At 45.2% G+C, this 27,363-nt stretch overlaps 1 protein-coding gene across 2 annotated transcripts in view; it reads left to right on the top strand.

The window, feature by feature from the left end:
- The first annotated feature begins 1,298 nt into the window (after window positions 1-1,298).
- The window catches only part of C2CD2 (C2 calcium dependent domain containing 2), a 65,748-nt gene continuing 39,683 nt past the window's right edge, over window positions 1,299-27,363 (top strand). Inside the window, exons 1-3 of one of the 2 annotated variants that reach the window (XM_073668485.1) lie at window positions 1,340-1,457; window positions 11,100-11,884; window positions 24,941-25,039. In XM_073668485.1, coding sequence (XP_073524586.1) covers window positions 11,633-11,884; window positions 24,941-25,039 — 351 coding nt within the window. In that variant the 5' untranslated portion in view covers window positions 1,340-1,457; window positions 11,100-11,632. Of the gene's footprint in view, window positions 1,458-11,099; window positions 11,885-24,940; window positions 25,040-27,363 lie in introns of both variants that reach the window. The other variant, XM_073668486.1, reaches the window with a different exon arrangement.

Below are 27,363 nucleotides of genomic sequence, written 5' to 3'. Positions count from 1 at the left end.
GGAAAAAGGGGCTAATGGATCAAGAAACTGAAGGAACTGTCCAGTTCGGTGGAGGAAGCCTGATGATATGAGGTTTCACAGCCAAAGGCGTTAGATACTTGACCAGGATTGATGGTGGTCTCAGTGCTGAGCTATATGTGAGTATCCTACAAGATGAGTTACTTCGTACACTCGAGTACTATGGGTATGAAGAGGACGACATAGTGTTCCAGCAGGACAACGACCTGAATGGTTCAATGACAATGAAGTAGAGATGCAGAATTGGCCCCGACAGTCCCCAGAACTCAACCCAATCCAACACTTGTGGGTAGAGTTGGATAAAGCTGCATACATATCCGAGGGAGGCGACCAGTATGCACCAACTGTGGGAACGTGTAGAAGAGACCTGGGGTCAGATTTCGGTGGAGACTTGCTTGAAACTGATCGAGAGCAAGAAGGATTGAGGCAGTGCTGAAAGCCAAAGGTGAATTTACAAAATACTAGCAAAATAATAGAAATTCAAATTTTAGATTTTTTTTTAGAAGGAAAACAGTAACAATGCAGTGACATGGCGAGACTCTGCATATCTAATCATATGCTAAATAGTTCCAAATTTCTGTATGAGATAGCCAAGATGATTGTCTATAAAATGATGGTAGTCTCACGTTGGAAGCAGTAGTGGATGGTGAGAGATGGAGCCTGAGAGTCAGAAGCTCAAACCATTGTGCCCCTTTTGCGGTCAGTGTACATGTGCACTCGTCTGTAGCTGACACTTCCAGTGCATCCTCCGCAGTCATAGATCAGAGCCCGGGGTCCGGGTCTTTCTTATTAAGCCTATTCCACCGGCATGGGGGCACCGGCGAGCCGATAGACCCCTCTGAGCACATTAGTGGGCATCCAGGCTTTTTATACCTCTGAGAGGGGGTCACTTATTTTCTACTTTTATAAAGCATTGTAATTGCACAAGATCTCCACTGTCCGGCAGCATTTAGTCTTTTTTTTTTTTTTTAATGTCCACCATGTCCTATTGCATCATGGAATTTGTAGTCCTCTCCCCAGTTGGAATGGAGGGACGTCTAACATGTACTGGATCAATGAGCTCAGACAGGGGTAAGTGGGATGGGTGAAGCTGTGTGCTCTGCACAAGGGGCATTTCCACATGAGGAGGGCTGCTCATTGGTTACGGTTAACACTATCATTTCCAGAATGCAAGGCTTAGAAGGTGCCACTCTCTTGGAGAGGCATTGCAGCAACTATGGGGTTAAGTGTGCAGTGAGTGTGTTGCACTGTGCTGCGGCCTCTCCCCTGCAGCCTCCACTCTCATTGCAGGCATTATGGGAGGCCCTCATTATGCAAATGTGACAATCCTGGCCACGCCTCCTGGTATTGGGCTTTTCCTATGGCCAGCAGCAGTCGGGTGCTGGGCTCCTGCAGTGGGGGATCACAAGGCCTGGGGGTTTGCTGAGTCACATGAACAGGTAGGAAGGGGTCGGGTGCACTGGCACAAGACGGGGTGCCATAGCCGTGCCCTTGAGTAGACCGGCGAGCGGAGGACGGCTAAGTAGGACAGAGTCCCATTCGTGGGCACGGAAGCGGAGAGCGGTCCAGACAGCGTGATGGTGCTTGTCACCAGGGTGGGCTGAGCGGTACCAGGCTGAGCGCAGTGGACAGGACTGGGCGGCTATTCAGGCACTTTGACGCACTTTTTTATTTTTTTACAGACTTGTCACGACCCATATAGAAGTCAGCGGAGATGGCGACGTCTGGTAGTTGCATGGCGCCGGCACGCGAGGGGTTATCTGCAGGCTGCGACCTGACTCTATCCATACTATGTGGATGTGACTTTTCGCTGCTGCAGCTTTGTAACAATGAGACTTCAGTTCCTGTTTGTTTCACCAGGAAGTAAGAAAAGATCCCAGGTCTCCACACAATGGTGACATCTCCCCCTCCTCCTCTTCCTCCTCCAACTCCTCTTCTCCTTCTTCTTGTGCTTTTTGTTTTAAGACCCCTTTCACTTTCTTTTGAACTTTACAAACTACAAAACTTTTCACCTTGAAGAACCCAGATGTTGTCCTCTGTGACCAAATTGTTCAAAATTCTCTCATTTCTGTTCCTGGAAAAGCTGGGCGACGTCCAGTATGACCGCCACGACCACGATAGAAAGGACGTCATTAAGATTTTATTTTCCAGATTTGTTTTATGTTGTAGGGGTTAAAAACTGGGTGACAACTTCCGGTGGAGCATCGGTGGCCTGATTGGTTGTCACCCAGCTTTCCCCAAAATGGTTAGAACTAAAAACGATAGGCAACGACTCATGGGCTTGGATATGTTGGGAACAGCCGACAATACCCTTCGTATACCAGGAACACCTCACAAGACCCGCCGAATACCGGGAACAGCCCACAAGACCTGCCGTATACCGGGAATACCTCACAAGACCTGCCGTATACCGGGAACACCCCACAAGAGCTGCTGTATACCGGGAACACCCCACAAGACCCGCCGAATACCGGGAACAGCCCACAAGACCGGCCGTATACCGGGAATACCTCACAAGACCTGCCGTATACCGGGAACACCCCACAAGAGCTGCTGTATACCGGGAACACCCCACAAGACCCGCCGAATACCGGGAACAGCCCACAAGACCTGCCGTATGCCGGGAACACCCCACAAGAGCTGCTGTATACCAGGAACACCCCACAAGACCAATCGTATACCGGGAACACCACACAAGAGCTGCCGTATACCGAGAACACCCCACAAGACCTGCCGTATACCGGGAACACCCCACAAGACCTGCCTTATACCGGGAACACCCCACAAGAGCTGCTGTATACCAGGAACACCCCACAAGACCTGCCTTATACCGGGAACACCCCACAAGAGCTGCTGTATACCAGGAACACCCCACAAGACCAACTGTATACCGGGAACACCACACAAGAGCTGCCGTATACCGGGAACACCCCACAAGACCTGCCGTATACCGAGAACACCCCACAAGACCTGCCGTATACCGGGAACACCCCACAAGACCCGCCCTATACCGGGAACACCCCACAAGACCCGCCGTATACCGGGAACTCCCCACAAGACCCGCCGTATACCGGGAACTCCCCACAAGACCCGCCGTATACCGGGAACTCCCCACAAGACCTGCCGTATACCGGGAACACCCCACAAGACCTGCCGTATACCGGGAACACCCCACAAGACCTGCCAAATACCGGGAACACCCCACAAGACTTTCTGTTTTGGAGATGCTCTGACCCTGTCATCTCACAATCGCTCGGACCCTTATTCTCACCCATTTCTCTTGCTTCCAATACATTAACTACAAGAACTGACTGATCACTTACATGCTGCTCCGTGGTGTATGCTGCTCCCCGGTACATGCTGCTCCACGGTACATGCTGCTCCCCTGTGCATGCTGCTCCATGGTATATGCTGCTCCGCGAGGTATGCCGCTCCGTGGTACATGCTGCTCCCCGGTACATGCTGCTCCGCGGTGTATGCTGCTCCGTGGTATATGCTGCTCTCCGGTACATGCTACTCCACGGTGTATGCTGCTCCATGGTATATGCTGCTCCGCGGTGTATGCTGCTTCGTGGTACATGCTGCTCCGCGATGTATGCTTCTCCGCGGTACATACTGCTCCGTGGTGCATACTGCTCCGCCGTACATGCTGCTCCGCGTTGTGTGCTGCTCCTCGGTATATGCTGCTCCCCGGTACATGCTGCTCCACGGTGTATGCTGCTCCGTGGTATATGCTGCTCCGTGGTGTATGCTTCTCCGCGGTACATGCTGTTCCGTGGTACTTGCTGCTCCGCGGCACATGCTGCTCCGCGTTGTGTGCTGCTCCTCGGTATATGCTGCTCCGCGGTACATGCTGCTCCGCGGTGTATGCTGCTCCGTTGTGTGTGCTGCTCCGTGGTACATGCTGCTCCGCGGTGTATGCTGCTCTGTGGTACATGCTGCTCCACGGTGTATGCTGCTCCGTGGTATGTGCTGCTCCCTGGTACATGCTGCTCTGCGGTGTATGCTGCTCCCCGGTACATGCTGCTCCGCGGTGTATGCTGCTCCCCGATACATGCTGCTCCACGGTACATGCTGCTCCCCTGTGCATGCTGCTCCATGGTATATGCTGCTCCGCGTGGTATGCCGCTCCGTGGTACATGCTGCTCCCCGGTACATGCTGCTCCACGGTACATGCTGCTCCCCTGTGCATGCTGCTCCATGGTATATGCTGCTCCGCGTGGTATGCCGCTCCGTGGTACATGCTGCTCCCCGGTACATGCTGCTCCGCGGTGTATGCTGCTTCCCGGTACATGCTGCTCCGTGGTATATGCTGCTCTCCGGTACATGCTGCTCCGCGGTGTATGCTGCTCCGTGGTATATGCTGCTCCGCAGTGTATGCTGCTCCCCGGTACATGCTGCTCCCTGGTACATGCTGCTCCACGGTACATGCTGCTCTATGGTATATGCTGCTCCCCTGTACATGCTGCTCCATGGTACATGCTGCTCCGCGGTGTATGCTGCTCCGTGGTATATGCTGCTCCGCTGTGTATGCTGCTCCCCGGTACATGCTGCTCCGCGGTGTATGCTGCTCTGTGGTGTGTGCTGCTCCGTGGTATGTGCTGCTCCACGGTGTATGCTGCTCCGTGGTGTGTGCTGCTCCACGGTGTGTGCTGCTCTGCGGTGTGTGCTGCTCCGCGGTGTGTGCTGCTCTGCGGTGTGTGCTGCTCTGCGGTGTGTGCTGCTCTGCGGTGTGTGCTGCTCCGCGGTGTGTGCTGCTCCGCGGTGTATGCTGCTATCTCGTGCTGGCTGCTCACAGTGCAGTTTTATTAATGTCTATTACCGCTTAATTCTGGTGCCTGGAAGCGCCTGTCACCGCTTTATTGGAGGATGGAGATAATTTCGGGCTGACAGCTATGTCATTTTCACTGGGCCTGGTAATGAGTAGGTGCAGCTCGTAAGGCGATCCTCCTCCTGTGCGCCCGGCCTTCATACCTTCCCCAATAATGGTTGCGCCCCTCCCTACGTATTATTTTATAGCAGTTCGCCACCTTTTTACCTCTTCTCTATTCACCTTTGAGCGCGATGATGGGAGTAGTCACGTCAGGATGAGATATCACCGCTTGTCGTATTAACCAACGCATGAGATATGGGCGCCCTTGAACGACCCCAAGTTATAATCTAGGGGTGGCTTTAGATGAAAGGTGGTCATACCTGTCAATATTTGGTGGATATATGTTGTGTGGTGGTGTCCCGGCTCTCCCAGGATAGTAGATGCCAAAAATAAGAAGGATTGGGCATGTTGATATTCAACATGTTTGATCATTTCGTTTTAGGGTCTAAAGCAAACCGTACACTACCGTTCAGCCATCTCTCCGGACTCTTCCATACACAGGACCTAAGGATAGAAATCAATATAGAAGTCCTTCCCATTGCTTCTAGGCTGTTTTACAAGATCACTACTAGTGGCACCCAATTATGCTGCCTAAATGGGGGCCACCCAAGGCTGGTGGAGGCTGCAGTTTGTTTGCCCCTCCATGACTCCTGGGCCAGTTCTCCACCTTTTCCTATGCTGTGAAGTTCCTCGGGGGCGGGGAGTTCCGCCCAGGTCATCGCCGCCCAATAGTTAAGGAGAAGGTATCATTCTCCTCCCCCAAGGGGAGGGGACGGAATTTTAAGATATTAGCAAGACTGGGGTTAAAAGAAAGTGATGAGTCCGGCAGATCCTATGAGTCCAGTCTCAATCAACGTGTTATAAAAATCACTCATTTTCTCTTTAATTCATTTCCAACTCAAGGAAACGAGTAAGTTGTATCATGGGAAAGCAAAGTTACCTCTGTGAATAATTAGAGGTGGAGTTTCCCAGCTCTCCTCCGCATAGTTTGGGAATTATTTCTGTTTTTGTGAAAACCAACAGGTCACCTGGGGATTTTTGCTCACTCTTCTTAGTGTTTTAATGCTGTTTTTTTTTTTCCCCCACAGCGCCACACCTGTCAACAGGTTGTGTCTGGTATTGCAGCTCAGCTCCTTTTGAAGTGACCATTAGGTACAATCCCTTTATGGATGGATAACTGTATAAATAGGCAAATATACCATTCAGGAGCCTGGGAGAGCTGAGTGAATACAGTCTTTGATAGAAGAGAAGGAAATGAGATATGAGACCTTATATTGCTATGAAAATTTGCATAAAACTGTCAGACTTTCCCCTTTAAGGAAGACCTTTGACTTGCTATAAATATGTTATTTTTATACCTGGTGTAAATGCCGCTGTTCTCCTGAATCCGGTGATGTTTTTCTTTTGTTCCTGCGCCACTCCGTTCCTGAGATACGGCCCCCTTTTCTCTGTACAGATATCTAGGCTTGTTAGCCAATGGGGCGTGGTCATCACATTCTCTTCTTGAGAACCACTCCCAGTTGATTTACATACGAGGAAGATGGGGTCATATCTCGGTAACGGAGAGGCGCAGGAGAAAAATAAAAACTATGCCGGATTCAGGAGAACAGAAACTTTTACACCAGGTAAAGCAATTACATATTTCTGGCAAGTGACAGGTGCCCTTTAAGTGTGCCTTAAAGGGCCAGTGTACTGAAAATAGAATCCTAAGTAAACTTAATCTATTTCTTTGCTGTGACTGCCTTTACACACTGGATGAAGCTGCACCTTGCAGGTGGTATAAACAGTATAAACACTAGTTTGCTATTTCTTTACCACACTTGTGTGTACACTGTATACACCAGGGCGTAGCTGCCAGAGCAGGACAGGGAATCACTATTTACACTACCTGCCCTGTGTAGGTGTAAGTGGAAGACAGAATGGCTCTTAAAGGGCCAGTGCACATTTTTTCCTTCTGAAAATATCAGGGGGTTCCTTTAAAAAAAAAAAAAAAAGGTATTTAGGCAGATATTGGTAAAATTAAAAAAAAATAATAAGTGACCCCTTTGGTTAAAACAAAGACCGACCTAGGTAAGTGCACAGTGGAGTTTACGGGGTTGTCATGGAAACTCGATGCACAAAACGTAGGATACAGATAAGTATTTCCCTATAAATAGAGCGCAGCTGAATAAACAAAACCCTGGCGGCGGCGGCGGCGTACCGTGCGGGGAAAGGAAGGTAGAAGGAGGCGAGATTGTATTCACATCCGAAAATGAAATCATCTAAACCTCCACTAATCATAAAGGCAATTGCAGAAATAACAATTCCCCAATTATTATGGAGAGTGTATCCCGATCATAAGGAAAGGAAAGCAGCTCCCAGTAACAGTGCAGGCTGTAGGGGTAGCCTATGTGCTGCTGACAGATTTCAGGAATGATAGGTTTAGGTCCATCTAAACCGACCCTGATACCCCAGACATGCATCTGACCGGTGAGCGGCATGGTGTAGAGGAGGCGTAGGAGCCGAGCAGATTCATATGTAGATTTCTGAAAAGAGATCATTGCCCTTTTAATGCTTAGGAGTCCAGTGGGCGGTGCTACTCAGTGATATATAGATTTGTGGGAAGAGATTACTCCTCTTTCTATGCTTAGGAGTCCAGTGGGCGGTGCTACTCAGTAATATAGATTTGTGGGAAGAGATTACTGCCCTTTCTATGCTTAGGAGTCCAGTGGGCGGTGCTACTCAGTAATATAGATTTGTGGGAAGAGATTACTGCCCTTTCTATGCTTAGGAGTCCAGTGGGTGGTGCTACTCAGTGATATATAGATTTGTGGGAAGAGATTACTGCCCTTTCTATGCTTAGGAGTCCAGTGGGCGGTGCTACTCAGTGATATATAGATTTGTGGGAAGAGATTACTGCCCTTTCTATGCTTAGGAGTCCAGTGGGCGGTGCTACTCAGTAATATAGATTTGTGGGAAGAGATTACTGCCTTTTCTATGCTTAGGAGTCCAGTGGGTGGTGCTACTCAGTGATATATAGATTTGTGGGAAGAGATTACTGCCCTTTCTATGGTTAGGAGTCCAGTGGGTGGTGCTACTCAGTAATATAGATTTGTGGGAAGAGATTACTGCCTTTTCTATGCTTAGGAGTCCAGTGGGTGGTGCTACTCAGTGATATATAGATTTGTGGGAAGAGATTACTGCCCTTTCTATGCTTAGGAGTCCAGTGGGCGGTGCTACTCAGTAATATATAGATTTGTGGGAAGAGATTACTGCCCTTTCTATGCTTAGGAGTCCAGTGGGCGGTGCTACTCAGTGATATATAGATTTGTGGGAAGAGATTACTGCCCTTTCTATGCTTAGGAGTCCAGTGGGCGGTGCTACTCAGTAATATAGATTTGTGGGAAGAGATTACTGCCCTTTCTATGCTTAGGAGTCCAGTGGGCGGTGCTACTCAGTAATATAGATTTGTGGGAAGAGATTACTGCCCTTTCTATGCTTAGGAGTCCAGTGGGTGGTGCTACTCAGTGATATATAGATTTGTGGGAAGAGATTACTGCCCTTTCTATGCTTAGGAGTCCAGTGGGCGGTGCTACTCAGTGATATATAGATTTGTGGGAAGAGATTACTGCCCTTTCTATGCTTAGGAGTCCAGTGGGCGGTGCTACTCAGTAATATAGATTTGTGGGAAGAGATTACTGCCTTTTCTATGCTTAGGAGTCCAGTGGGTGGTGCTACTCAGTGATATATAGATTTGTGGGAAGAGATTACTGCCCTTTCTATGGTTAGGAGTCCAGTGGGTGGTGCTACTCAGTAATATAGATTTGTGGGAAGAGATTACTGCCTTTTCTATGCTTAGGAGTCCAGTGGGTGGTGCTACTCAGTGATATATAGATTTGTGGGAAGAGATTACTGCCCTTTCTATGCTTAGGAGTCCAGTGGGCGGTGCTACTCAGTAATATATAGATTTGTGGGAAGAGATTACTGCCCTTTCTATGCTTAGGAGTCCAGTGGGCGGTGCTACTCAGTGATATATAGATTTGTGGGAAGAGATTACTGCCCTTTCTATGCTTAGGAGTCCAGTGGGCGGTGCTACTCAGTAATATAGATTTGTGGGAAGAGATTACTGCCCTTTCTATGCTTAGGAGTCCAGTGGGCGGTGCTACTCAGTGATATATAGATTTGTGGGAAGAGATTACTGCCCTTTCTATGCTTAGGAGTCCAGTGGGCGGTGCTACTCAGTGATATATAGATTTGTGGGAAGAGATTACTGCCCTTACTATGCTTAGGAGTCCAGTGGGCGGTGCTACTCAGTGATATAGATTTGTGGGAAGAGATTACTGCCCTTTCTATGCTTAGGAGTCCAGTGGGCGGTGCTACTCAGTAATATAGATTTGTGGGAAGAGATTACTGCCCTTTCTATGCTTAGGAGTCCAGTGGGCGGTGCTACTCAGTGATATATAGATTTGTGGGAAGAGATTACTGCCCTTACTATGCTTAGGAGTCCAGTGGGCGGTGCTACTCAGTGATATAGATTTGTGGGAAGAGATTACTGCCCTTTCTATGCTTAGGAGTCCAGTGGGCGGTGCTACTCAGTAATATAGATTTGTGGGAAGAGATTACTGCCCTTTCTATGCTTAGGAGTCCAGTGGGCGGTGCTACTCAGTGATATATAGATTTGTGGGAAGAGATTACTGCCCTTTCTATGCTTAGGAGTCCAGTGGGCGGTGCTACTCAGTGATATATAGATTTGTGGGAAGAGATTACTGCCCTTTCTATGCTTAGGAGTCCAGTGGGCGGTGCTACTCAGTGATATATAGATTTGTGGGAAGAGATTACTGCCCTTTCTATGGTTAGGAGTCCAGTGGGCGGTGCTACTCAGTAATATAGATTTGTGAGAAGAGATTACTGCCATTTCTATGCTTAGGAGTCCAGTGGGCGGTGCTACTCAGTGATATATAGATTTGTGGGAAGAGATTACTGCCCTTTCTATGCTTAGGAGTCCAGTGGGCGGTGCTACTCAGTGATATATAGATTTGTGGGAAGAGATTACTGCCCTTTCTATGGTTAGGAGTCCAGTGGGCGGTGCTACTCAGTAATATAGATTTGTGAGAAGAGATTACTGCCCTTTCTATGCTTAGGAGTCCAGTGGGCGGTGCTACTCAGTGATATATAGATTTGTGGAAAGAGATTACTGCCCTTTCTATGGTTAGGAGTCCAGTGGGCGGTGCTACTCAGTAATATAGATTTGTGAGAAGAGATTACTGCCATTTCTATGCTTAGGAGTCCAGTGGGCGGTGCTACTCAGTGATATATAGATTTGTGGGAAGAGATTACTGCCCTTTCTATGCTTAGGAGTCCAGTGGGCGGTGCTACTCAGTGATATATAGATTTGTGGGAAGAGATTACTGCCCTTTCTATGGTTAGGAGTCCAGTGGGCGGTGCTACTCAGTAATATAGATTTGTGAGAAGAGATTACTGCCCTTTCTATGCTTAGGAGTCCAGTGGGCGGTGCTACTCAGTGATATATAGATTTGTGGAAAGAGATTACTGCCCTTTCTATGGTTAGGAGTCCAGTGGGCGGTGCTACTCAGTGATATATAGATTTGTGGGAAGAGATTACTCCTCTTTCTATGCTTAGGAGTCCAGTGGGCGGTGCTACTCAGTGATATATAGATTTGTGGGAAGAGATTACTGCCCTTTCTATGCTTAGGAGTCCAGTGGGCGGTCCTACTCAGTAACAACTATTTCTATTAACATAAATCCTCTATCTGAACAGCCCCCTTTATCAGGTAGGACTGCCCACTAGACTCCCAAGCATAGAAAGGGCACTGTTGTTGTTGTTTTTTTGTTCATAGGTTTTTTAAGGCTATACTTAAAGGGGTTGTCCAGGATTAGAAAAAATATACATCTCTTCTTCCAGAAACAGCTCCACACCTGTTTTTTTTAGGTTGTATTTGGTATTGCAACTTGAATCCATTGAAGCAAATGGGGCTGAGCTGCAATACCACCCACAACCTGTAAACAGGTGTGGCGCTGTTTTTCTTGGAAAGCGGCCATGTTTGTCTAATCTTTGACAAGCCGCCATGTCCACAAGGCCTGTTTTGATTCCGAGCTGTCGGGGCGCGTGCTTCGCAATCTCATGGCTTCTGCCAATACACACTCTGCGCTCTCAGCTGACGGGATATTTATTGAAAGCTCGCTAACCATGTGATCTTTCCCCCCCTAGCCACTTCTTCTATGACTTTAAAGATGAAAGTCCCAAGCTGCTATCTTCGGAGGAATTAGAGGGAAACTCCACTATTCCTGGAAGGAGACAACTTTCCCGACAGTTCGGAGGCGCAGCTGGAGAGGAGAGAATGGCCCCGTTTGTTTCTGACGTCTACCCTCAAGCTACGACACAGGAGGAGACCACGTTCCTCCAACAGGTCTGAGGCCAGGGTAATTTTCGTTGGGTCTATGCCAGCGCTTGTCTTGCCACCTCCGCTATCTGGGACCAGGGATGCTGGGAAAAATTCCAGTCCATTTTTCACTTGTTCCAACTCATTCCTCTTGGGAATTCCAGTTTCTCTCCACCTTGGAGTCTTACAGTTGAGGTGAACCTTATCTTCTGATCTCCGGTCCCCGTCGATGAACATGGAACACGTCCCCCACTTTCCGTTTTACTATTTTTGACCCTTCTGAGATCCCTTTACAGGGGAACCCGGAGCATCTTTTGGATTACAATATATCATTTCATGAAGGTTGAAGTCTCTTGGAGCCATGTCTTGGTTTGGAGAATTTCAGTGGTTATGCCTGGTGACCCTCTTTTTTGCCTCCTTGGTGACCATTGCGGTATATCTCGTCCAGTACGTCCTGAACGGTTGGTGGAAACGTAAAACGAAGACGCCATATTCTGGTGCGCAGAGCGAAGCCGATTCTCTACTGTCCTGGGTTTTATCATTGAATAGCTGGAGAAGTCAATGGCTGAAGGCTTGGATAGCTGCCCTCAACGAAGAGGCCGGAAAAAGAGGGGTAGGTGTCTTTGTATGATATGAAAATGAAGCTGAGCACTCCATGTCAGTCAGCAGCTGTAAAGCCAATACAATTTTGTAGGTGCAGCAAAAAATGCTAAATCCCACAAGTGAAATATTAAATTGCTTGACTTATAAGACATTACCGTGGATATGGGTAATGCAAGAGTGTAGTTATAAGGGGTTTAGAGGTAGGAGCCACACCTGGTTCCTTCTTGTGTGCCCCTTTGACTCTCCAGAAGACCCCATAATTATAAATGGCACAAGGAAGGTGTTTTTCCATTAGGACCCAGAAGCCTCAATTACTTACCCCCATTGGGGTTAAGGTTGGAAAGACTAGGATTCTACAGCGTGGGATTGGGGGTGTTTGGGGAATGATGAATTAGGGTAATTTTATTGAGATGTATAAAAATGATGCAAAAAATTTAAACATGATTTATTAATTTGAAGAACTGTACTATGGAACATGATTTCCTCAAAAATACAGGAAAGGGTTCTTTACAGTAAGAGGAGATGATGTTTGGAAGCCCTGCTCCCATCAGGTAACAGAAGAAGAGACATTTATGCTTCATGTTAGCTTCTTATGTGTCTTAAAGGGGTATTCCCATCAGACATATAGACAGACATTTAGACATATACACATATAATTTCACAACCCCCCGCCCCCCACCGACATATTATAAAATTGCACCTTGTGGAGCTAATTGGACAACTTGTTATGACTAAATAAATGAAAAAAAAAATGACGTGGGGTCTCACCCATTTTTTTTTAAGCAGCCAAGGTAAAGCAGACAGCTTAGAGCTGATATTATCAGGCTGGGAAGGTCCCTGGTTATTGGGCCCTTCCCAGCCTAAAAACAACTACTAACCAGGAAAAAAAAGGAAACGCACACAAAAATACTTGTGTATACCTGCGGCTGAGGGCTGCTATTTTTGGGCTGGGAAGGGGCCAAATAACTGTGGACCTTCCCAGCCTGATAATATCAGCTGTCTGCTTTACCTTAGCTGGTTTCTTAAAATAAGGGGGCACCCCACGTCATTTTTTTTTTCCATTTATTTAATCATAAAAACCTGCCCAATAAGCTCCACAGGGTGCAATTTTATAATATGTCCAGGGGATTGTGCAATTACATGTCTGTCTGTCTGTCTATATCTATCTATTAACTATCTCTATAGCATTTTTGCAGCCAAGAGATGTAGAAATTTCTGCATCCAGATACTGAACGTGTGCACATGCTGCACCCTTATTGGCTGTCAGGAGAAGATATAAGGCTTTTTTTTTTTTTTTTAAAGGTCATTTTAGGTTGAAATATCCCTTAAAAATCGTACATTGCAGACTCCTATAAAGCGTACTGCGGCCTCCGCTCCACCGCCGTCTGTGAAGTCCATTATAGTGACAGATCGCAGAACGCATTGCCGCTGCCTTTTTTATGGGGCTTTTATTTAACAGCGGAGATTGAGTGTCAGATTAAATTTACAGGACGTGGAGATCCGGCCTGATTTATGGCAAGCTTTTTTTTTTTTTCATCTGCCGCTTGATCTTTCGCATATGATTGTACAGAGAGCTTACTGCCTGCAGCCTGAGAGACCGGGACGGGGGAGGGGAGGAGGGCGGCCATTGATCTGCTGTCACCTACATTGAATATTTAAAAGAGAAAAAGCCGAATTAAAACGAGAGCGAGAAAGACAAAAATCAATGGCGGGGAGTTTTATTTATTTTTTAGGACTCTAAGGGTCGTCCTGGCCCCGGTATTGTGCATTGAGAAGCCAGGCTTTATTATCACGCAGCTGTTCATTCAAGCTTTGGGTTTACACAGCTGTCTGTCATTGCTGGAGATGTGACTCCATCTTTCCACCATCAACACAAAGGATCAGCTATTAGTGACTGATCCAGTAGGGCTCCGACCGAAAGGACCACTGTGATTCCTAGTATCTAGGGACCCCAGCATTGGGCACACTTAAGGGGATGGATCTTATTTATGTTGTCTGTATAAATCTGTATGTAGTGAGCTCCCTCTAGTGGTGTCTGTATAGATCTGTATGTAGTGAGCTCCCTCTAGTGGTGGCTGTATAAATCTGTATGTAGTGTGCTCCCTCTAGTGGTGCCTGTATAAATCTGTATGTAGTGAGCTCCCTCTAGTGGTGGCTGTATAAATCTGTATGTAGTGAGCTCTCTCTAGTGGTGGCTGTATAAATCTGTATGTAGTGAGCTCCCTCTACTGGTGGCTGTATAAATCTGTATGTAGTGAGCTCCCTCTACTGGTGTCTGTATAGATCTGTATGTAGTGAGCTCCCTCTAGTGGTGGCTGTATAAATCTGTATGTAGTGTGCTCCCTCTAGTGGTGTCTGTATAAATCTATATGTTTTGTGCTCTCTCTAGTGGTGGCTGTATAAATCTGTATGTAGTGAGCTCCCCCTAGTGGTGGCTGTATAATCTGTATGTAGTGAGCCCCCCCCCCCCCCGTAGTGGTGGCTGTATAAATCTGTATGTAGTGAGCCCCCCCCAACTAGTGGTGGCAGTATAAATCTGTATGTAGTGAGCTCCCTCTAGTGGTGGCTGTATAAATCTGTATGTAGTGTGCTCCCTCTAGTGGTGGCTGTATATATCTGTATGTAGTGGGCTCCCTCTAGTGGTGGCTGTATAAATCTGTATGTAGTGTGCTCCCCCTAGTGGTGGCTGTATAAATCTGTATGTAGTGAGCTCCCTCTAGTGGTGGCTGCATGTATCTGTATGTAGTCGGCTCCCTCTAGTGGTGGCTGTATATATCTGTATGTAGTGGGCTCCCTCTAGTGGTGGCTGTATAAATCTGTAAGTAGTGTGCTCCCTCTAGTGTTGGCTTTATACAGTTAGGTCCATATATATTTGGACAGAGACAACATTTTTCTAATTTTGGTTCTAGACATTACCACAATGAATTTTAAACAAAACAATTCAGATACAGTTGAAGTTCAGACTTTCAGCTTTCATTTGAGGGTATCCACATTAAAATTGGATGAAGGGTTTAGGAGTTTCAGCTCCTTAACATGTGCCACCCTGTTTTTAAAGGGACCAAAAGTAATTAGACAGATTAAATAATTGTAAATAAAATGTTCATTTCTAGTACTTGGTTGAAAACCCTTTGTTGGCAATGACTGCCTGAAGTCTTGAACTCATGGACATCACCAGACGCTGTGTTTCCTCCTCTTTGATGCTCTGCCAGGCCTTCACTGCGGTGGTTTTCAGTTGCTGTTTGTTTGTGGGCCTTTCTGTCTGAAGTTTAGTCTTTAACAAGTGAAATGCATGCTCAATTGGGTTGAGATCAGGTGACTGACTTGGCCATTCAAGAATATTCCACTTCTTTTCTTTAATAAACTCCTGGGTTGCTTTGGCTTTATGTTTTGGGTCATTGTCCATCTGTAGTATGAAACGACGACCAATCAGTTTGGCTGCATTTGGCTGGATCTGAGCACACAGTACGGCTCTGAATACATCAGAATTCATTCGGCTGCTTCTGTCCTGTGTCACATCATCAATAAACACTAGTAACCCAGTGCCACTGGCAGCCATGCATGCCCAAGCCATCACACTGCCTCCGCCGTGTTTTACAGATGATGTGGTATGCTTTGGATCATGAGCGGTAGAGGTTGATCTTGGTTTCATCTGTCCAAAGAATGTTCTTCCAGAACTGTGCTGGCTTTTTTAGATGTTTTTTAGCAAAGTCCAGTCTAGCCTTTTTCTTCTTGATGCTTATGAGTGGCTTGCACCGTGCAGTGAACCCTCTGTATTTACTCTCATGCAGTCTTCTCTTTATGGTAGATTTGGATATTGATACGCCTACCTCCTGGAGAGTGTTGGTCACTTGGTTGGCTGTTGTGAAGGGGTTTCTCTTCACCATGGAGATTATTCTGCGATCATCCACCACTGTTGTCTTCCGTGGGCGCCCAGGTCTTTTTGCATTGATGAGTTCACCAGTGCTTTCTTTCTTTCTCAGGATGTACCAAACTGTAGATTTTGCCACTCCTAATATTGTAGCAATTTCTCGGAAGGGTTTTTTCTGTTTTTGCAGCTTAAGGATGGCTTGTTTCACCTGCATGGAGAGCTCCTTTGACCGCATGTTTACTTCACATCAAAACCTTCCAAATGCAAGCACCACACATCAAATCAACTCCAGGCCTTTTATCTGCTTAATTGAGAATGACATAACGAAGGGATTGCCCACACCTGTCCATGAAAAAGCCTTGGAGTCAATTGTCCAATTACTTTTGGTCCCTTTAAAAACAGGGTGGCACATGTTAAGGAGCTGAAACTCCTAAACCCTTCATCCAATTTTAATGTGGATACCCTCAAATGAAAGCTGAAAGTCTGAACTTCAACTGCATCTGAATTGTTTTGTTTAAAATTCATTGTGGTAATGTCTAGAACCAAAATTAGAAAAATGTTTCTGTCCAAATATATATGGACCTAACTGTAAATCTGTATGTAGTGAGCTCCCTCTAGTGGTGGCTGTATAAATCTGTATGTAATGATCTCCCTCTAGTGGTGGCTGTATAAATCTATATGTAGTGTGCTCCCTCTAGTGGTGGCTGTATAAATCTGTATGTAGTGAGCTCCCTCTAGTGGTGGCTGTATAAATCTGTATGTAGTGAGCTCCCCCTAGTGGTGGCTGTATAAATCTGTATGTAGTGTGCTCCCTCTAGTGGTGGCTCTATAAACCTGTATGTAGTGAGCTCCCTCTAGTGGTGGCTGTATAAATCTGTATGTAGTGAGCTCTCTCTTGTGGTGGCTATATAAATCTGTATGTAGTGAGCTCCCTCTAGTGGTGGCTGTATAAATCTGTATGTAGTGTGCTCCCTCTAGTGGTGGCTGTATAAATCTGTATGTAGTGAGCTCCCTCTAGTGGTGGCAGTATAAATCTGTATGTAGTGCGCTCTCTCTAGTGGTGGCGGTATAGATCTGTATGTAGTGAGCTCCCCCTAGTGGTGGCAGTATAAATCTGTATGTAGTGAGCTCCCCCTAGTGGTGGCTGTATAAATCTGTATGTAGTGAGCTCCCTCTAGTAGTGGCTGTATAAATCTGTATGTAATGAGCTCCCTCTAGTGGTGGCTGTATAATCTGTATGTAGTGAGCTCCCTCTAGTGGTGACTGTATAAATCTATATGTAGTGAGCTCCTCCTAGTGGTGGCTGTATAAATCTGTATGTAGTGAGCTCTCTCTAGTGGTGGCTGTATAAATCTGTATGTAGTGAGCTCTCTCTAGTGGTGGCTGTATAAATCTGTATGTAGTGAGCTCTCTCTAGTGGTGGCTGTATAAATCTGTATGTAGTGAGCTCCCTCTAGTGGTGGCTGTATAGATCTATATGTAGTGATCTCCCTCTAGTGGTGACTGTATAAATCTGTATGTAGTGAGCTTCCTCTAGTGGTGGCTGTATAACTCTGTATGTAGTGAGCTCTCTCTAGTGGTGGCTGTATATATCTGTATGTAGTGAGCTCCCCCTAGTGGTGGCTGTATAGATCTATATGTAGTGAGCTTCCTCTAGTGGTGGCTGTATAAATCTGTATGTAGTGAGCTCCCTCTAGTGGTGGCTGTATAAATCTGTATGTAGTGAGCTCTCTCTAGTGGTGACTGTATAATCTGTATGTAGTGAGCTCCCTCTAGTGGTGGTGGTATATATCTGTATGTAGTGAGCTCCCTCTAGTGGTGGCTGTATAAATCTGTATGTAGTGAGCTCCCTCTAGTGGTGGATATATAAATCTGTATGTAGTGAGCTCCCCCTAGTGGTGGCTGTATAAATATGTATGTAGTGAGCTCACTCTAGTGGTGGCAGCATAAATCTGTATGTAGTGAGCTCCCCCTAGTGGTGGCTGTATAAATCTGTATGTAGTGAGCTCCCTCTAGTGGTGACAGTATAAATCTGTATGTAGTGCTCTCTCTCTAGTGGTGGTGGTATAGATCTGTATGTAGTGAGCTCCCCCTAGTGGTGGCAGTATAAATCTGTATGTAGTGAGCTCCCTCTAGTGCTGGCTATATAAATCTGTATGTAGTGAGCTCCCTCTAGTGGTGGCTGTATAAATCTGTATGTAGTGAGCTCCCTCTAGTGGTGGCTATATAAATCTGTATGTAGTGAGCTCCTTCTAGTGGTGGCTGTATATATCTATGTAGTGTGCTCCCCTAGTGGTGGCTGTATAAATATGTAGTAAACTCCCTCTAGTCGTTGCTATATAAATCTGTATGTAGTGAGCTCCCTCTAGTGGTGGCTGTATAAACCTGTATGTAGTGAGCTCCCTCTAGTGGTGGCTGTATAAATCTGTATGTAGTGAGCTCCCTCTAGTGGTGGCTGTATAAATCTGTATGTAGTGAGCTCCCTCTAGTGGTGGCTGTATAAATCTGTATGTAGTGAGCTCCCTCTAGTGGTGGCTGTATAAATCTGTATGTAGTGAGCTCCCCCTAGTGGTGGCTGTATAAATCTGTATGTAGTGTGCTCCCTCTAGTGGTGGCTCTATAAACCTGTATGTAGTGAGCTCCCTCTAGTGGTGGCTGTATAAATCTGTATGTGGTGTGCTCCCTCTAGTGGTGGCTGTATAAATCTGTATGTAGTGAGCTCCCTCTAGTGGTGGCTGTATAAATCTGTATGTAGTGAGCTCTCTCTTGTGGTGGCTATATAAATCTGTATGTAGTGAGCTCCCTCTAGTGGTGGCTGTATAAATCTGTATGTAGTGTGCTCCCTCTAGTGGTGGCTGTATAAATCTGTATGTAGTGAGCTCCCTCTAGTGGTGGCAGTATAAATCTGTATGTAGTGCGCTCTCTCTAGTGGTGGCGGTATAGATCTGTATGTAGTGAGCTCCCCCTAGTGGTGGCAGTATAAATCTGTATGTAGTGAGCTCCCCCTAGTGGTGGCTGTATAAATCTGTATGTAGTGAGCTCCCTCTAGTAGTGGCTGTATAAATCTGTATGTAATGAGCTCCCTCTAGTGGTGGCTGTATAATCTGTATGTAGTGAGCTCCCTCTAGTGGTGACTGTATAAATCTATATGTAGTGAGCTCCTCCTAGTGGTGGCTGTATAAATCTGTATGTAGTGAGCTCTCTCTAGTGGTGGCTGTATAAATCTGTATGTAGTGAGCTCTCTCTAGTGGTGGCTGTATAAATCTGTATGTAGTGAGCTCTCTCTAGTGGTGGCTGTATAAATCTGTATGTAGTGAGCTCCCTCTAGTGGTGGCTGTATAGATCTATATGTAGTGATCTCCCTCTAGTGGTGACTGTATAAATCTGTATGTAGTGAGCTTCCTCTAGTGGTGGCTGTATAACTCTGTATGTAGTGAGCTCTCTCTAGTGGTGGCTGTATATATCTGTATGTAGTGAGCTCCCCCTAGTGGTGGCTGTATAGATCTATATGTAGTGAGCTTCCTCTAGTGGTGGCTGTATAAATCTGTATGTAGTGAGCTCCCTCTAGTGGTGGCTGTATAAATCTGTATGTAGTGAGCTCTCTCTAGTGGTGACTGTATAATCTGTATGTAGTGAGCTCCCTCTAGTGGTGGTGGTATATATCTGTATGTAGTGAGCTCCCTCTAGTGGTGGCTGTATAAATCTGTATGTAGTGAGCTCCCTCTAGTGGTGGATATATAAATCTGTATGTAGTGAGCTCCCCCTAGTGGTGGCTGTATAAATATGTATGTAGTGAGCTCACTCTAGTGGTGGCAGCATAAATCTGTATGTAGTGAGCTCCCCCTAGTGGTGGCTGTATAAATCTGTATGTAGTGAGCTCCCTCTAGTGGTGACAGTATAAATCTGTATGTAGTGCGCTCTCTCTAGTGGTGGCGGTATAGATCTGTATGTAGTGAGCTCCCCCTAGTGGTGGCAGTATAAATCTGTATGTAGTGAGCTCCCTCTAGTGCTGGCTATATAAATCTGTATGTAGTGAGCTCCCTCTAGTGGTGGCTGTATAAATCTGTATGTAGTGAGCTCCCTCTAGTGGTGGCTATATAAATCTGTATGTAGTGAGCTCCTTCTAGTGGTGGCTGTATATATCTATGTAGTGTGCTCCCCTAGTGGTGGCTGTATAAATATGTAGTAAACTCCCTCTAGTCGTTGCTATATAAATCTGTATGTAGTGAGCTCCCTCTAGTGGTGGCTGTATAAACCTGTATGTAGTGAGCTCCCTCTAGTGGTGGCTGTATAAATCTGTATGTAGTGAGCTCCCTCTAGTGGTGGCTGTATAAATCTGTATGTAGTGAGCTCCCTCTAGTGGTGGCTGTATAAATCTGTATGTAGTGAGCTCCCTCTAGTCGTTGCTATATAAATCTGTATGTAGTGAGCTCCCTCTAGTGGTGGCTGTATAAATCTGTATGTAGTGAGCTCCCTCTAGTCGTTGCTATATAAATCTGTATGTAGTGAGCTCCCTCTAGTGGTGGCTGTATAAATCTGTATGTAGTGAGCTCCCTCTAGTCGTTGCTATATAAATCTGTATGTAGTGAGCTCCCTCTAGTCGTTGCTATATAAATCTGTATGTAGTGAGCTCCCTCTAGTGGTGGCTGTATAAATCTATATGTAGTGAGCTCCCCCTAGTGGTGGCTGTATAGATCTATATGTAGTGAGCTCCCTCTAGTGGTGGCTGTATAAATCTATATGTAGTGAGCTCCCCTAGTGGTGGCTTTATAAATCTGTATGTAGTGAGCTCCCTCTAGTCGTTGCTGTATAAATCTGTATGTAGTGAGCTCCCTCTAGTGGTGGCTGTATAAAGCTGTATGTAGTGAGCTCCCTCTAGTGGTGGCTATATAAATCTGTATGTAGTGTGCTCCCTCTAGTGGTGGCTTTATAAACCTGTATGTATTGAGCTCCCTTAGTGGTGGCTTTATATATCTGTATGTAGTGAGCTCCCCTAGTGTTGGCTTTATAAATCTGTATGTATTGCGCTCCCCCTAGTGGTGACTGTATAAATCTGTATGTAGTGAGCTCTCTCTAGTGGTGGGTGTATAAATCTGTATGTAGTGAGCTCCCTCTAGTGGTGGCTGTATAAATCTGTATGTAGTGAGCTCTCTCTAGTGGTGGCTCTATAAATCTGTATGTAGTGAGCTCTCTCTAGTGGTGGGTGTATAAATCTGTATGTAGTGAGCTCCCTCTAGTGGTGGCTGTATAAATCTGTATGTAGTGAGCTCTCTCTAGTGGTGGCTGTATAAATCTGTATGTAGTGAGCTCTCTCTAGTGGTGGGTGTATAAATCTGTATGTAGTGAGCTCCCTCTAGTGGTGGCTGTATAAATCTGTATGTAGTGAGCTCTCTCTAGTGGTGGCTCTATAAATCTGTATGTAGTGAGCTCCCTCTAGTGGTGGCTGTATAAATCTGTATGTAGTGAGCTCCCTCTAGTGGTGGCTGTATAAATCTGTATGTAGTGAGCTCCCTCTAGTGGTGGCTGTATAAATCTGTATGTAGTGAGCTCCCTCTGGTGGTGCTGCAGGTAGCCAGAATTTTATCATATAAGTCTATGGCTGTGTGAAGGGAGGCTGTGGATTTGGAGCTACTTATCAGAAAACTGCTCCACCCATTATAAAGATTGGGTATGACATTAATCAGAATGGAAGTTTGTACACCCTCAGATAATAGCATTAACCCCTTCACTCTAGACCTTTCATATAACCACCAAGGTGCGTCACAAATACTCCCTTTAACCCCTTCACCATTCTAGACCAGCAAAGATGCAAGAAATTAACCCAATCATCACCCTAGAACACCATAAATATTAGGAATTAACCTTTTCACCACCCTAGACCTTAAGGGATATTTAGAATTAACTCTTTCACCCCTAAAAGCACTACAGGGTATTCGGGGGAGGGGCATTAAATATTAACCCCCTCAAAGGAGAAAGGAATTCATATTTAGGATGGGGTCATCGCCTTTTCTATATATACATCATCCATGTATCTGGTAGGAAAACCCCTTTAATAATGATATACGTGTAGGAGCTGCCTGATGGGAGTCCATTCATCGTCTGCTGAGGGTGGTAGTGACTCAGTTCCTGTACCGCTCATTAATGGCGGTGAATACATGGAAACTCGGTGACATTTCTATAGATCTTGGCTGAGGCTTTACCCCAGGTGGGCTGGTGGGCTTTCAGGGGTGTGTGGGTGTTATATACTGCGGAGGTAGCAGAGCTGACATGGTCCTTAGGTGCAATTCATCATGATATCAAACTCTGGGGACAAATCCTGCCATGGCGGGAGTAGAGGGACAGTATGACGGCGTTCACCCATGATGGACAAGCCCTTTAAGGGCAGTAATGGCGGCCGAAGCCCAAGGGAGTTCAGAAGGGCCATAGTGCAGATCTGACATCATTCAATGTGACAAATATGGAGTATCAGGCCGCAGAGCCGTACGAGGACGGAGCGCCTCCTCCACCCGCCTCACGTTCTGTCTCTAATTAGGTCAGATATCTCCCTGGGCCTGTACCGTTCACATACAAGACCAGCGCCGAGGATGTTCTGCAGATCTGGCCGCTTTACAAAGGCGTCCTCATCTACTGATATTCCTGTCCTATCAAGAATGATAGATTTTTTTATTTCAGAAAAATATATATATATAAAAGTCCCTTCCGTTTACATAAAAAATGTGAAAACAGGGCTGTAATATCGTATTTCTAGGCTGAGATATGATCGAATTAACTTGTAGGCCCGAAGCCTGAAGCTGCACTACTGAGACATTCTAAACACATACTTTTTTGGCATGATGCAGTGTTGTCATAGAGACCTTCCATATCAGTATCTACATCCTGCCTGTCTAGTATAGGGCCCAAAACAGACTTAACTGCCCAAAATTCAGCCCCTTCAAAACATCCGGGGATCCCCAAGAGTCAAGAGTCATGAATGCTAGGGACTAGCCCGCAAAATGGCCACTTTTGGGTACGGTTTTGCGTAATCGCCCCTATTTTGTGGACTGGATTGTCCCAGCAAAATTGGGTCAGTCAGACACTGATGTATGAGGTGTTTTGGTTCCACGCAAGGTCTCCATGACAACCAAGAATCTCTCAGTACTGCAGCCTCAGGCTTCGGGCCTGTAACTTCAGGCGATCATATCTCGACTTAGAAATAATATATTAAAAAACGATTTTCATATTTTTAACCCTTGCGACGTGAATTTTCCTTACAAGTCACGTGAGGGATGTATTGATTGTACTCAGGCACTAAGCCCGCTTCATAGAGGGGCAGATGCCAGCTGTGTTGCACAGCCGGCACCTGCCTGTAAAAGCTGCGACCGGAGTTGAACCCCAGTTGCTTCTGTTTAACCATTTAAATGCCGCTGTCAATTACTAACAGCGGCAATTAAATGAGCTGTTTACCATGGCACCCAGCGGTAATGAAAGCCCCTATGGCTGCAATCTTCATCCTCTGAAGCCTGGGCTTTGGCTGGGCTTCATAGGAGAACGAAAATTACACTATATACTACAGTACTGAGTTATTTCAGTATATAGTACAAGCGATCAAACAATCGCAGGGTCAAGTCCCCTATGAGGACTAAAAAAATTCAAGTTAAAATGAAAAAAAATAACGTTTTAATAATCAATATATATATATATATATAAATATATATATAAAAGTTTAAATCACCACACCTTTTCCCCCAGGTCAAAAATAAGGAAATTAAAAAAGAAAAAAAATAGGTACGGTATTTATTCAAAAATAACGAAATAAAAAAAATTTAATATCATCATGTCCTTAAAAGTGCGCTCTATAAAAAATATAAACTAATTTAAAGCGTTCATTCAATGCTAAAAGGAAAAAAGAAATGGTCTTTTTTTTTTTCAATTTGTCGCACCTTTCTGCAAAAATTGTGATCAAAAGGTCAAACGTAGCACAAAATGGTATGAATAGAAACTACGGCTCAGCGCATAAAAAAACAAGCTGTCGATGTAAAAATAATAAAGTCACGGGTCTCATAAAAAGGCGACACAAACCTAATCTATTTATTTTATTTTCTGTATATGTATTAGTAGTTCAGGAAAATTTCAGAATTTTGTAAGATAATTAAATAAATAAATAAATTAGATTTGTGTCGCCTTTTTATGAGACCCGTGACTTTGTTATTTTTACATCGACGGCTTGTTTTTTTATGCGCTGAGCCGTAGTTTCTATTCATACCATATGACATTTTGATCACAATTTTTGCAGGAAGGTGCCGCAAATGTAAAAAAAAAACCAATATAAAAACCCTTATAGGTTTATAGTGTCGCCGTAATCGTACTGACCTGGAGAATCACGTCGTTGGGTGATTTTTACAGCACACTGAACACTGCAAGAAAAAAAAATACAACGGCTGCCATTTTACCGCATTTCAAATTTTTGACTGAAAGATAAAAAAAAAGTTAGGGCTCTTGGAGGAAGAGAGAGGTAAAAATTAAAAAAAAAAAAAAAAAAAATTGCCCAGTCATGAGAGAGTTAATCTGCACTACAAGCCCTTTCATATAAAAGAAAAAGTTGGGAGTTGTAGTTTTACAATAGCTGGAGAGTCGCAGGTTACACCACTTGGTTTGTGCAGAGAAAAAAACAAATATCCAGATGGTCGCCCCCCCCCAGAGAGTCATTTCTAAAGTGGGCTGACTCTCTTCCTCCATCTATTTCCCATATGTTCTTTCTGCTATTCGCATTATGCAAAGTGCAGAGGCCACGAGGGATCCGAAAAAGTACTAAATTGGTGCATGTTTTGGGATACCCGGGGATGTAAATGAAATAGTCGTCATTCACTGACAGCAAGCACATCTATTGCAATGCTGAATTAAGGCGCAAAGTATGTTAGAAAGTTGTGGAACTTTCCAGTGTGGAATCATAAAGTTTTTGAAAACCTGAAAAACTCCCAGTGAATGGACCGAGCCGAAAAGAAGCCTGAAATCACATGTAAAGGGTTTCTATACATTACATAAACCATTGATGTGAATGGGCGCAGTGTAATGCCTCATCTCCCCTATGGGGGCGCTGCTCCATCACAGATTACAGCTGATCGATGGGGGATCAGTGGACAAGGATCCTGTAGTGACAGTGCCATTAGTCAGGCAGGCCTGGTGATCCGGTGCTGATGGTGTAATTTTCTGTCCCTGTAGGGGTCCTTGCGTCTGGCATTCGAAGATGACAATGGTCCGCGGCCCTTAGAATTGTCTGTGAAGCAAGTGGGGAGCGTCGTGAAGTCATACAATGATAAGGTAAACCACTAGTATATGTTCTCTATATGTCAGTATTATGTGGGCCCTGTGAGATATTGTTATGTGCTCACTATATGACAGTATTATGTGGTCCCTGTGTAGTACTGTTATGTGCTCACTATAGGACAGTATTATCTGGGCCCTGTGTGGTACTGTTATGTGCTCACTATATGACAGTATTATGTGGGCCCTGTGTGATACTGTTATGTGCTCACTATATGACAGTATTATGTGGGCCCTGTGTGGTACTGTTATGTGCTCACTATATGACAGTATTATGTGGGCCCTGTGTGGTACTGTTATGTGCTCACTATATGACAGTATTATGTGGGCCCTGTGTGGTATTGTTATGTGCTCACTATATGACAGTATTATGTGTGCCCTGTGTGGTACTGTTATGTGCTCACTATATGACAGTATTATGTGTGCCCTGTGTGGTAGTGTTATATGTTTACTATATGACAGTATTATGTGGGCCCTGTGTGGTACTGTTATGTGCTCACTATATGATAGTATTATGTGGGCCCTGTGTGGTACTGTTATGTGCTCACTATATTACAGTATTATGTGGGCCCTGTGTGGTACTGTTATGTGCTCACTATATGACAGTATTATGTGGGCCCTGTGTGGTACTGTTATGTGCTCACTATATGACAGTATTATGTGGGCCCTGTGTGGTACTGTTATGTTCTCTATATGACAGTATTATGTGGGCCCTGTGTGGTACTGTTATATGCTCACTATATGACAGTATTATGTGGGCCCTGTGTGGTACTGTTATATGTTTACTGTATGACAGTATTATGTGTGCCCTGTGTGGTACTATTATGTGCTCACTATATGACAGTATTATGTGGGCCCTGTGTGGTACTGTTATGTGCTCACTATATGACAGTATTATGTGGGCCCTGTGTGATACTGTTATGTGCTCACTATATGTCAGTATTATGTGGGCCCAGTGTGGTACTGTTATGTGCTCACTATATGACAGTATTATGTGGGCCCTGTGTGGTATTGTTATGTGCTCACTATATGACAGTATTATGTGTGCCCTGTGTGGTACTGTTATGTGCTCACTATATGACAGTATTATGTGTGCCCTGTGTGGTACTGTTATATGTTTACTATATGACAGTATTATGTGGGCCCTGTGTGGTACTGTTATGTGCTCACTATATGATAGTATTATGTGGGCCCTGTGTGGTACTGTTATGTGCTCACTATATTACAGTATTATGTGGGCCCTGTGTGGTACTGTTATGTGCTCACTATATGACAGAATTATGTGGGCCCTGTGTGGTACTGTTATGTGCTCACTATATGACAGTATTATGTGGGCCCTGTGTGGTACTGTTACGTGCTCACTGTATGACAGTATTATGTGGGCCCTGTGTGGTACTGTTATGTGCTCACTATATGACAGTATTATGTGGGCCCTGTGTGGTACTGTTATGTGCTCACTATATGATAGTATTATGTGGGCCCTGTGTGGTACTGTTATGTGCTCACTATATGTCAGTATTATGTATGCCCTGTGTGGTACTGTTATGTGCTCACTATATGTCAGTATTATGTGGGCCCTGTGTGGTACTGTTATGTGCTCACTATATGTCAGTATTATGTGGGCCCTGTGTGGTACTGTTATGTACTCACTATATGACAGTATTATGTGGGCCCTGTGTGGTACTGTTATGTGCTCACTATATGTCAGTATTATGTGGGCCCTGTGTGGTACTGTTATGTGCTCACTATATGACAGTATTATGTGGGCCCTGTGTGGTACTGTTATGTGCTCACTCTATGTCAGTATTATGTGGGCCCTGTGTGATACTGTTATGTGCTCACTATATGACATTATTATGTGTGCCCTGTGTGGTGCTGTTATATGTTCTCTATATGACAGTATTATGTGGGCCCTGTGTGGTACTGTTATGTGCTCACTATATGACAGTATTATGTGGGCCCTGTGTGGTACTGTTATATGTTCTCTATATGACAGTATTATGTGGGCCCTGTGTGGTACTGTTATATGTTCTCTATATGACAGTATTATCTGGGCCCTGTGTGGTACTGTTATGTGCTCACTATATGACAGTATTATGTGTGCCCTGTGTGGTACTTTTATATGTTCTCTATATGACAGTATTATGTGGGCCCTGTGTGGTACTGTTATGTGCTCACTATATGACAGTATTATGTGTGCCCTGTGTGATACTGTTATGTGCTCACTATATGACAGTATTATGTGGGTCCTGTGTGATACTGTTATGTGCTCACTATATGACATTATTATGTGTGCCCTGTGCGGTACTGTTATATGTTCT

Source organism: Phyllobates terribilis, unplaced genomic scaffold, assembly GCF_046119375.1.
Source record: "Phyllobates terribilis strain yellow unplaced genomic scaffold, ASM4611937v1 Scaffold_2__4_contigs__length_985480577, whole genome shotgun sequence".
Lineage (NCBI taxonomy): Eukaryota > Metazoa > Chordata > Amphibia > Anura > Dendrobatidae > Phyllobates > Phyllobates terribilis.
The sequence above is the reverse complement of the archived record's forward strand: the minus strand, read 5'-3'. Positions and strand labels throughout refer to the sequence as shown.